This window comes from Ambystoma mexicanum, chromosome 7p (genome assembly GCF_040938575.1).
Source record: "Ambystoma mexicanum isolate Mex_15411 chromosome 7p, UKY_AmexF1_1, whole genome shotgun sequence".
Classification (NCBI taxonomy): Eukaryota; Metazoa; Chordata; class Amphibia; order Caudata; family Ambystomatidae; genus Ambystoma; species Ambystoma mexicanum.
In genome coordinates, this window is record NC_090939.1 from 106,624,598 (window position 1) to 106,636,817 (window position 12,220).

Here is a 12,220-nt window from a genome sequence, read left to right on the forward strand (position 1 = left end):
TTTTTTGTACTTACGTTTTGACCATTCCAAAAAGGTAAAAACATAGGACAGATTTCCAAAAGCATCCTTTCAGGTCCTTGCTGATGCTCCTCATGCAAGTTTGCTGCAATCCCGTCCAGCATTCCCGACTGCAGCCGCAATCAGAATTCTTTTCTCCCATATCAACCTGGAGCTTCAGCCATGTCACATGCCCCAATAAGTAACTCAAAGTAGGCATTTGTCCTTGCCAAGGGCCAGGCCCATTGTCCATGGACCCAAACTTATGTCGCTATTGTTTGTGCTTACCTTTGGAAACTTTGGAAAAATAAAACACAAAACAGATTTGCAAAACTATGCTTTCAGGTCCTTGCTGATGCTCCTCGCTCAGGTTTGTTGTCATTCAGTACAGCACTTCAGGCTGTGGCCACAAGCAGAATATTTCTTCCATTCAAACCTAGAGTTCGGCCATGGCTGCATGCCCCAATAATCAAATCAGAGTAAATGATTATCAAGTAATTGCAGGGTGGTAGAATGGGTAGATCACTACGTAATTCGACTCTCTACAGTCTTTCTCAAGGCAAATGGATTGTGGGCCAGTCATTGCTGCAATGTTGTGGAAATTAGTCCAGCATCCAATCCCAATGTCTTGTCCCACTCTGGTTGCAAAACAAAAGGTGGGTAATATTTTGAGATAGCCTGCTGATGTTATTTTTGCAGCTATTTGTGTTTGGGCCGTGTGTGTTATGGGTACTTTGTGGTGCATTTCGTGTGCCTGACCACTGTTGCGGTGGTCCTGGGTGTTATTCTGGTTGGTGTCTGCTCTGTTCAGCGTTTTCCTTCCAGTTCTTTTCTTCAATTGTTTGGGCACCGCGTTGCTGCGTGTGTGGTTCCTCTTTTGGTTTATGGTATGACTAACAGTGGGAGAAGTGTAGTAATGTGCTGGAGCATGTCAACCATTCAGAGTGTGGAATGTTGTGCTTTGAGTGTGGGGATTTTAGGGGACTGTTAGAGAGAGAAGGTGAGCTGAGCTGAGTAGATGGGCCAGTGTTTCTTCCTATGTTACTTTCTACATTACATTTGGGCTAGGTGTAAAACTGGACCATAAAATACACATATAACTTGCCTGGTGTCCTGGACAGTACTTGAGAGAAGGACTCCCCCTCCATTTGTTCACTGTGCTATCGTAATTAGTACATATCTGATTAAACCATGGCAAAATAAAAAGTCACTTTTATACCTACACTTAACAGTAAAGTGTATTGAAACCATGACTTAATTGGGTCCGGTTGTACAGTAAAACACTTTCGGCCATTACATCCGTACCCTTTCTTCGATAGGGTACAGATGTAATGCACCATTCAACTCTTGAGTGTGATAACCCTCTTTTCAACAGTAAAGTTGAGAATAGAACATTTTGACAAGTGATGGAAATTGTTTTCCCAGGTCAGACTTCTCCCAACACCGCAACAGTAAGGGCCACTCAATGGAATCAGAAACTTTCTCTTTCTCAAATGTGGTTATGACTGACAGTTGTTTCTGGCCAATATTGTGTTTTAGGGTGAATAGACGTCTCAAAATGTTTTTAGTTGACTTGCCGGGGACAACACACGCCTGCTCCGGTGAAATCAGAGTGCTTATACAAGGGAAGAGGCAAGTAGTCTAAATATTTGCTAGTGCTTTGCTATCCGGATTAATCGGCGACAGAGGGTGGTATGAGGAGCACACCCAGGTGTTTTTTTGAGGCTTTAAAGACAATGTGATCTGTGTGTGCTGGAGGGCCAGGAGCCGATCTGAACTGCAGGCTCATACATCCAAAGGAGATATGGGGTAAAGAGCTCTGAGTATGCTCCGGAGAACTCTGTGATGAGGCCGTCAATCAGTGCCTGGGGCTCTCACATTGGGCAGTTGTTTAAGTCCATCATGGATTTCTTCTGTAGTGAGTGAGGAGGCTATTGTAAGGAAGGCAGGGTATCAAAGTTAAGATGGACACAATTGATCACAGTTGAAGGGTTTTTATTAAACTGTAAATGGGTGGGATAAATGCCTAATCTAAACCTATGATGGGAGCAGGCTACGACCATCATATTATAACAATACAGTCCAAGTGGGGTCTAGTTAAATAAAAAAGGGCCTATACTTAAAAAAAAAAAAAATAATAATAATATTGCCATTTCTTACCGCTATGCTACAAAATGGTGTGGGATAATGTTAACAAGAAAAGAAAGAAGTGTTCTCAAAATGATAAGTCAGGATGTTATGGCCAGGGTCTCTCCGCCCCACGTTTAAACCACAGGACAAGGCAGGACTTTTGAGCGCAGCACACACTCTTGGGCTTCTCCACATGAGCCTACAGTTCCTTTCAACAATATGAGGGCCTTCTGTGGCCAACTCTCTTTTACACAAAATCTCTTGCCTCAGAGGACCTGATGGATCATAAACCACAAACAAAAAGTTCCTTCAGTGCTTCTTCACATGGGCGATTATTCTTCGCCTTTGGATCCCCCTCAGCCGGGCTCCGATCCTTCTCTCTGTGTTAGTCTCCCTCAGTCGGGTTCACTACAGCCTTTCATTCATAATATCATCACCTTGTACCATCCACGAGTCCCAACATGTTTTTGAACAACCATTGACTGTAGACATCTCTCAGCAGGGGTCACGCTTGTCATCACAATCTTCACAGGTGTTTCACTATTCACCCTAGTTCGCAGGCATCCTTCAGTCGGGTTCACATTTGCCAATGTATCACAGTTCACTTTGCTTGCTCAACGTGCAAAAGACTTTCAACTGTACAAGGGGTTTTGCTTGATCCTCATATGACCACCTTGACATCTCAAGCCGGCCTCCCCCAGGTCTCTTGGTTCTTGTAGTTTCAACAAAAAGGCTCCAGCCACAGTCTTTTGAATGAGCACTCGCATGGCGCTGGACCACTCTGTATCTGAACATTTACTGTTTTTTTTTAAAGTTCAATATACACAGGTTCTTTGTTCATACAATGTTGCTGCTTGCAACATTGGGCCCAGCACAGTTCGGTTTACTATCCGTTCCCTCCGACTCACTGGGTGTGCTGAACTTGTTGGAGTTTCTTGCCTCGGGAGTCAAGCACGGTACTGCAAGCGCTTCTTACTGCTTTGGTTATCAGTGCGGGAGGGCCCTGCGTACCGTTGAAACCTGCCACATCGCACACCATCTTTACTTCCCAGTCTTTTGATCCCCCTTTCAGAGGTTTTGAGAGTCTGGGTTGAAAAGGGCAGTCACAATTCTCGCCGCCTTTTGAACTGCCATTCCAGAATAGCTGCTTCCTCGTGCGTTCAGCCTTGCTCAAAGTGTGCTCTCGTGCTCTGCCTTTTATCCCTGTGGAGAAGGGAAAGGACCGTCGGGTGTGTGCAATTATCAGCAATTGCCTGACTCGGCCTGACCCTTGTTTTGGGACATGTTATGTAAACGGCTCTGGTGTTAGTCCTTTGCTTGCTCTTTTTGGAAGTGAAATATGTTCTTGGGCTATATAGCTACCAGATGCATGTAATGCATCCACAGCTACATTCCGTCCTAACACTGAGGTGCCCAAACCTCCTACTTCTTGGCAAATGGTTGGGTTGGTTCAGCGCTACAGTGATTAGGGAGACCTCCGGGCACATCTTGTTGTTTCGCCCTTATTCACTATTACCATGCTGAAGTGGACTCGGCCGCTCTAAAAAAAAAAAGTACAACAGATCTGTCCAGAGATCTGCCTATCTCTTTATATTAAAGTTTACCTACAAAGAAGTCGCTTTAGTGGTCTCAAATCTTGAGTTACACCTTCAGAATCTTAGCCAGATATTGCACAGCACACTTTAGTCAGGCTAATGCCGTTTGTGGCTGGAGCTGCTACTAATTAGAATGCATTCTCGCCCACTCTTCACTGTATTGTAAATGGTTCTTCTCCAGCATGGGGTCTGGCATGGATTCACATTCTCATGAATATTCCTCATTGTCTGGCCGGGAATCATTTGTAAAAGAAAAAATGGTTTCACTTTCACTTGCAAACTGTATTTCTCCACTTAATCACTGTACTCTGGGTCATACTGCCCCCAGCCAATGACTGCCCTCTCCCTAAACCCCTCCTCTGGCAGCCATCTTCAGATTTTTATTGCACGTTCAAGTGTTGGGAGTCCTGAGGTTTTGCTCCGTGAGGTACCGTTTTTCGACAGAAAAAGTTTCTATTTTTGTCAATAAAGAGCCTGTTTGCTCTTCACTGCATCTACCGACATCAGGGGCCTGTTTGTCGGTGCATTTCAGCGCCCCTCAAGGGCAAGGACCGTCGATGTTTCTTCGAAGTTTCCAGAAGGCCATCAGGCATACGCCACAACTCCGACCATGATGGTGGAGAAGAAGGAAGGTCCATCTTCAAGCCTTGCACCAGATACGGACTACGGAACGTGTTGTTGAAGGACAAACACCTTCAATGCCTCTACTGCCTTCATCCGGACCACAAAGAAGGAGAGTGTGAGATCTGCCTCGGCTTCTCCAAGAAAACGATGAAGGATTGTCGCAGTAGACTGGCGGCGTGGCTAAACGCCAAGGCCTCTGCCCCTTTCCCCAAGCAGGGTCATGCCTCACCCAGGACCGGCCGGTTCGTGGAGTGGGCCTCTAAGTCCTTTGACGGTGTCCCATCCATGGGGGCCCAAGAAAAGGCCAAGCACTGCAAGTCTGTTTCTGTCTGGGTCGCCGCGCATAGGAAGGGCGAGATCAACGTCACCATCCACCTCCATCGCCAGCCAGCGATCAAGCTCCTCCTCAAAGAGGAAATTGCCCTAAGCTGCAGGAGAAACCCAGGATGGCGGAAAAGACAGCCGACCTGCCCAAGAAGGCCTAGGCGTCGCAGGAGAAATCATAGTCCACGATTGAGCTGGTGGTGACTCCTCTCTCGAAGGCACAAGGGGCTGACCCCTTGTAGCTAACCCCTATTGCGCCCAGGGTGTTCAAGCCTCTGAGGCGGAAGGCCTCAGCAGGGGCGGCGGCTAAGCCGGCTGGCACACCAGAGAAGAGGATGCCATCTCTGAGTCCGGCCCAACCCCTCAGGGTGCAAAAAACGGGGGTGGGGGTGGCGATGAAGTCACAGGCCAACCACAGGCCGTGCCCCAGGCCATGGAAGTTTCATCCACGGACAGACGGGATCTGGAGTCCCTGTACAAGGTACATGAGGATGTGGAGGAGGACAGCTGCGACAACGCAGACGGCGGCGCGGGTCCTAGTGTTCCGACCATGCCAGCAGAGAGATGTATCCCTGGACATCCTTTCGACCCTATACATATTGGTGTCAGAAATGCAGAAGAGGATGCCACAGACTCTGGCCCCTATGACCCTGGATCAGCCTCTGGCGAAAAAGAGGAAGCATCATCCAAGGCCCCCTATCAGCCTCCACACCCGCGTCAAGTGCTCTCCCTCCCCCGGTGGACACTGGGACGGACACAGGCACAGCAACATCGATATTGTCACAGCGGGCGGATTTCAGCAACCAAGGGCTTCCCCACCAGATGAGGTGGGATCATTTCACACCATGGTCGCCAAAGCATCTGAACTTTTCCAGCTTACGCATGAGGAAACCAAGAAGGAGGGTTTCCTATACCAGGGGCGCGAGGCCAAGAGGAAGACCATCATGGCGGTGCCCCTCCTGGACGATGTGTGGGAGGAAGGCCTGGCCCTCTTAAGGAATCCTTGCACGGTCCCGGCCAAACGGGATACACAGGAGAACCATTGCTGGGTGCCGGAGTCTGCACCCAGGTGTCTGCGGTCGCAACCGTCACCAAATTCAGTGGTTTCAGTGACCGCGAGGAAGAGATAGACAAACCCTTCCTCGTTATCCTCAGTCCCTCCAGACAGCAAAGGGAAGAAATTGAATGCCGTGGGAAGGAATGATATTTATACTGTGGCCTTGACCACGAAAGCGGTGAACACACTGGCAATCCTGGCCATGTACAAGAGGGAACTGTGGTACAAGCTGGGCCCAATTCTAGAATTCCCACCCTACGACAAGAGGGCGGAGGCATCACCCTCTTCCAGGAGGGAGAGGCGGCTTCGGACCATGCCATCACAGTGGCGGCGTACATCGCCAACACAGGTTTCCGGCAGATGGGGGAACAGTGTCTGCCTCCATCGTTGAGGTTGGCTGAAGGCCAGACATTTCCATCAGGAGGTCCAGACGAGGGTGCTGGACATGCCCTTTTGATGGAGATAACTTCTTTGGAAAGGCCGTCGAGGAGTCCCTGCAGGCCATCAAGGTGGATACAGAGACGGATCATGCACTGGGCACTCTCCAGCAACACCGGTCTGCCTTTCACGACTCCAAAGGAAAGTCAGACAGATCGAAGAAAGGATTCTCCTTGTCGTACTGTCAGCCCTCCCGGCCGATGACCCAGTAAGGCCTACGGTGGAGGTGGTCCATACCGTCGTCGCCCCCATGGCAGAAAGCAGGCTCAGAAGCAGGATTGAACTGGCCAGGACGTTGGCCCCCACCCATGTACACCGGTGGGAGGCCGGCTGATGGGATTTGTCAGCGAGTGGGAGAAGATCTCCACCAACAGATGGGTGCTGGATGCTCTCACCCATGAACATATCCTTGAGTTTCAGCAAAAGTGCCAGTGGATCCTGCCGGTGGCACTGCACGAGCAGTGCATCCCTCAACTCTTGGAGGAGGTACGGGCAATGCTTCGAAAGGGGACGATAGAGCTGGTTCCACAATGACTCCGGGGTTCCAGAGTCTACTCCAGATACTTTTTTGTCAAAAAGAAAACCGGGGGCTGGTGATCCATCCTAGATCTGCGACGTATCAACAAGTACTTCAAGTCCCAATAGTTCAGGATGGTCACGTTGCAGCACATGCTGGAAGGAGACTTGCTGGACCTGGAGGACACCTACTTCCACGTCCCCATTCACAGGAAGCACTGCAAACGCTTTGTAGTGCAGGGGACAGCACTACCAGTTCAAGGTCCTCCCCTCCACTTCGGACCCCAGGGTATTTACGAAGTGTCTGGCACCACTGGCGGCCCACCTATGTCTACGAGGGATACACGTATACCCATACCTCAACGACTGGCTCATCTGGGCCAGTTCACGGACATACGGAGACGACCGTCCAGCTGCTGACAGATCTAGGGCTCTTTATCATCAATTATCCAAAGTCTTGCTTGATGTCATCGCAGAACACGATGTTCCTGGGAGCCAGACTCTGTAGGTCTCCTGCCTCTGATTGGTTTAGAGAGAGAAATACAGTTTGCAATTGAAAGTGAAACAGTTTTTTCTTTTACTGAGGATTCCCAGCCTGGTGATGGGAAATATTCATGAGCATGTGAATCCATGCCAGACCCATGCTGGAGAACAATAGTTACAGGTAAGTAACTTGTTCCTTAGACCTTGTTCATGTTTTCCCCAATTCAGTGGACCTTGGAGCGTCATTTTTCTTATTGGCCAATTGATGCAAAGTAGTACTTTTAACTCGGCAGTGACTTACCAAACACATACTCTGGGGCTAAACATTTGAAGTTGGAAGCTACTACCAAGTCACTCGCCCCCTCAGTTCTCCACATACACACATCACAACATTTCTTACTTGCCATGAGTCCATTATCACTCACCAATGGCAAGTGATGAGTGCAAAGTTTGAGGTCTGACCTGCTCATTTTCTTCCTCATGTATTAATTCCAGATCAACTGTGTTCCTTCCAGTTTGTTTAAAACATTTGACGCTTGGGATTGATTTATGTTTTTGTACTTCTAGTGATGGCATCTCTTATTGTTTGCAAATGTTTTGCACACTGGGTCTGAAATATCAACGTATAGTTTGAGACCTGCCCCAATGTTAAGGACTTGACAGAATTCATAACAAAGGTATAACGCATGGTAAATCAATGTCTCGTTCTCACACTGCAGATTTTGATTCTTGTACCTTGGTTAATATCATGTTTGCTCCATAAATGTTACCCGTAAGTTCTCGGCTACAAATCGCCTGTCCTTGGGAGACGTCCCAGAAGCAAGGACTGTAGAATTTCGATACATCTATAGTCACAGCTCATAACATGTTTGAGTCAAAGGACTCGATACCTTTGTTTGTTTTTATAGGGTATTATCATGTACAATATCCTCCTCTTCTCTCCCCCTCCTAACATCGTCATTATGCTTTTGGAATAGGGACTCTTTCTCTGTTATTACCATTGCCAGACTGCACTATATTAAAATGTGCTCTGCATCTGAACTGTGCCACCTTGGCATCTCTGCGTACACTACCATTTTCATCTTTGGTTTTTCCAGGTTCTGAAGAAAAGCCAGATTATTGGTGCCGTGGAAGGTGGTGATGTGTTGGACGAGCGTCTGAGATCAGCAAGGGAGACCGCGAAGAGGACCGTGGGAGGTTTCCTGCTGGATGGTTTCCAGGGCCAAGCCATGGACAACGATACTAAAATGAGCCTGATCGAAGCGGTCACTGCTGTGTTGCCAGAGGACAAACCGAGGTGAGGCTTGGTTTTCTGTACTCTTCCGTTGTTCACAATTGATCAGGGAGGACTTCGTAGCACACCTAGTGCACAGCCACAGGAGCAGAAGTGCAAGGAGCTTCCAAGGCAGAAGTGCTACTGGGAGCAGGGTCTGACATCTATGAGTCTGGGGGACCAAAAGGAATACTGGAAAGTTGAAAGGTTCTATTTCTAAGGCCCAGATATAGCACTCTATACTGGGATTACTAAACGAGTTCCCGACTCGCCAAGTCATAGAATTGCATGAGCAGTCAAGGCAATCCTTCTGAAGGTGAGAACTGGTTTAAAGGTACAGTACAAACATTTATTACACAGTATGGAATGGGACACACAGTATATCTGTAAACATATATGCTTCATGTAATAGTTGTCCATAGCAATCCATTACAACAGGTAAGTGCATGTAACTGTGCAACATGGATAAAGACACAAAGTACACTCGCAAGATCATAAAATGTTTAAATCACAGAATCCTCCTTGACTTTTCATAACAAACGGGCCTTCGAAACACAATTGCCACCCCCACACCTGACTCCCAGTGATAAGTCTATGGGCCAATAGCTAGCAATATACCAAAGTTAAACTATAGCGGTATGTAACATGTCTGCACACAGGAACCTTCTCAAAGATGACCCCCCAAAAGGGTGTAGAGGACTCATTAGTGTCGGTTTAGCACCAATGTTCTCACCAAACCCCAGATGGGAGATTGCAGAGGGGACTAATGACGTCACTAGCAGAAAAGGCCATGGTTCTTTTCTGACTACGCCAACTCACCACATGAGCCCTACAGCCTGGGACAAGCCATCATAAGAGAGCCAGCGGACCCCCAACTGAAGATACTAAGAAAAGCAGCTGGATATGTTTCAGTAAAGGGGATGCAGAGTGGAACACTTGAATCAGCAGCTGGGACAATTGCCGTTTGATAGGCAGGGGGCAAGGTCAGCAGCAGACCAAACCCACATCAGAGGAGTGAACCTGGATAACCCAGCTGAGGTCAGAGGCACCCCTTGAAAATGTAGTGCGAAGGACGGTGATTCAACGACCGCAGACCAGACATCCAGCGCCAGTGACCTCTTGGCTCAAAGATCTCTGGGGGCAGTTCAGAATGAGTGCAGAAGGACATGACACTGGAAGTCTCCATGTTTGGAGGATGGTACCAGAGTCCTACTACACAGATGACTCATCGAGTAAAGAGTCCAGCAAAGTGGGAGAGCCTTGCTGGGATGAGATGGATGTGGTGGACTGTTCCAGAGGCAAGCAGCACAGGCCAGGCCACAAACACATTTCCAATTGTCGCCTGTGGACCATGGCAACAGAGCTCTAGCGTTCGTTCCTTCTGGTCAGTAGAGAGGCAGACCTTGATTGTGGTATTTTGAAAAGTGAGAAAGGTTGCTGGTGCAGAGCTTCCACAGTCTTCCGCGGGTCAGTAAATAGTCTGGACACCACTAAAGAACAATTGGAGTGGTTTCCCAAACAGTGTTTAAAGGGGACTTTCTACTTTACACTCAACACACAGTAGACACTGCAAGTGATTTAGTTCACAGTTAATAGAATTCAGTGACGTCTGACTAAATACAAAAGCAGGCTTAATAAGGAATGTCTGTTTTCATATGAAGTCATCACCACATTCTGCAATTGATAAAAAGAGAGCAGTTTCTGACTGCCCTTCTCCCCTGTCAGACGTGATTTCAGTTGACCAGTCATGCCAATCTCACTTTTCACTCCATTGAAGGGCACAAGGCATGGGGGGGGATCATGACCTAACATGAAAACCGCAGTGCAATTGAAGTGGTTAATCCCGTTATTGTTTTCTCCTGCAAAGGTGCACTTACACCTCTGGTTCAGGGCCCCATCAAATGCCTGCACAACTGGGCGCAGTTCCCTGCTCTAAAGAACAGGCAGGTCTTTTGGCAACAAGGCACCTGCGAACCTCTTTGTGCATGGGGAATTGTCACTGCAGACTGGTACCACAACCCAGGATGAAAGGCTGGGACACGCGCAACCTCAGAGTCTGTGATCACATCGGGGTCTCAAACTTTGTAAGGAGAGACGTGACCTAAAACCCCCTTGACAAAAATAATCCACCAGCCAAATAACCATTGCACTGTTTTGCGAGGGGAAAACAAGGTTTATTACACACAAGCTTGCCACCCCCCAAGAATTTGCAGGTTATATAGCGGAAAACTGCACATTTGCATATGTAGGTCACAAATGTCATCCCACCACACTCATTGGCTACCACCTAGATGACATGCTAATACCCCTTATAGTCCCTGGACCGATTTGGCCAAACCTGATCTAAGCCCATTCCCCTATACATGTGCTCCACTACATCGTCACTATTGAATCCCAATACATGATTGGTACGCAGGTACACTGTTGCAATAATTGTCATACGACGTGCACCCCTCCGACCCGGCGCTATCAAAGTAAGGATGGCAGGGCTTCTCTTTATACCAGACGCTGCGGCAGACCACAAGCTGCACCCTCAACCTTGTACTAAATTTACAGGCATCACCTCTGCTCCTCCTATCCCAAATTACAGTACGTTCCAGATGCAGCTCCCCCACCTCTTTTATCTCCTTGAAACCCTATGGTGCCCAGTAATGATGTGACTAGGACACCTCTCGTCTGAATTTCAGGATTTACGTGCTCTGGTTGTGCGTCTTATTGTAATTCATATGGGATGGCCACTCATTGGGTGGGGGCAGTACCGCTCTAAATCTATGACTGGCCTGTTGACACTACCAACCCTTGTGCCCTGTTCTCATGAATTTGTCCTTCAAAGGGCGCATCCCTAACTTCTCTCCCTGCATGTAACATTCCATTCCCAGTGCCTTTGAGCTCTGCAGCTGGATATAATTCACATGCATCTGCGCAGCGCGGGTGCCTCTGACCTAAGAATCTTTCTCGGGTGATGGAAAGGGATCTGTTTTGGGACTGGGCTAAACCGATCTGCAGCTCCACATCAGGGCCTTCATTCTGCTCATGGTGTAATATGACAAAAAATCCAATATGGCAGTATTCTTGCCATGTTAATCCGCTGACTTCACATTTACCAAATCACCTTTCTGACTCCATCTTCCCTCTCTCCACCTACTTCAACTCCCTTGTTGCACCTTACTCAAGATATGACTGCTCCTAGACCCTGGGCCTATAATACAATGCCCTATCTATGACCTCTGCAACATTAATACATTTGTTGCTCTTTCCATGTTGCTTTGTTATACATCTAATATGTGTCAAAACTTACTAAATGCACCTTCTGCCACGCAAAACTGAAACAGCTCACACTGCAGAACTTACTAATAGGTCTTTCTCAGCCTGAACATTCTTTCCTGGCATGGTTGCAATATACGTGCATCCCAACACAGGCATGGTTAATGGTTCGTCAAGTTGTCAAGGTAAATTAGGGCAGGAGCGTGGTGACTCTTGCCTTTCATGATGAACTACCTCTGCAGTATGTAGGGCTGTTTTGCATCAGATACCGGCCCATGTTCTATAGCCCAACACTTCAAGAAGTCTTCCCCCACAGTACGTAACCATTGTGAAATGTGCTACATAACTTGAGGGTGACTTGCGGATTCCAATATTTGATGTCTGGCTAAATAGCGGTGAAAGCCAAGGCTGCGCCAAGGTTTTTTTTAAATGTAAACTTACAAAAAAAGCTTGTTGCAGACAGGGTTCGCAATTACTATGAGCTGGGAGGTATTGGGTTTGTGGCCTAGCAGAGTATAG

At 47.8% G+C, this 12,220-nt stretch overlaps 1 protein-coding gene across 2 annotated transcripts in view; it reads left to right on the forward strand.

The window, feature by feature from the left end:
• The window catches only part of QTRT2 (queuine tRNA-ribosyltransferase accessory subunit 2), a 431,085-nt gene that overhangs the window by 223,642 nt on the left and 195,223 nt on the right, over window positions 1-12,220 (forward strand). For both annotated transcript variants that reach the window (XM_069635894.1, XM_069635895.1), the window contains exon 6: window positions 8,262-8,461. In XM_069635894.1, coding sequence (XP_069491995.1) covers window positions 8,262-8,461 — 200 coding nt within the window. The remainder of the gene's footprint in view (window positions 1-8,261; window positions 8,462-12,220) is intronic.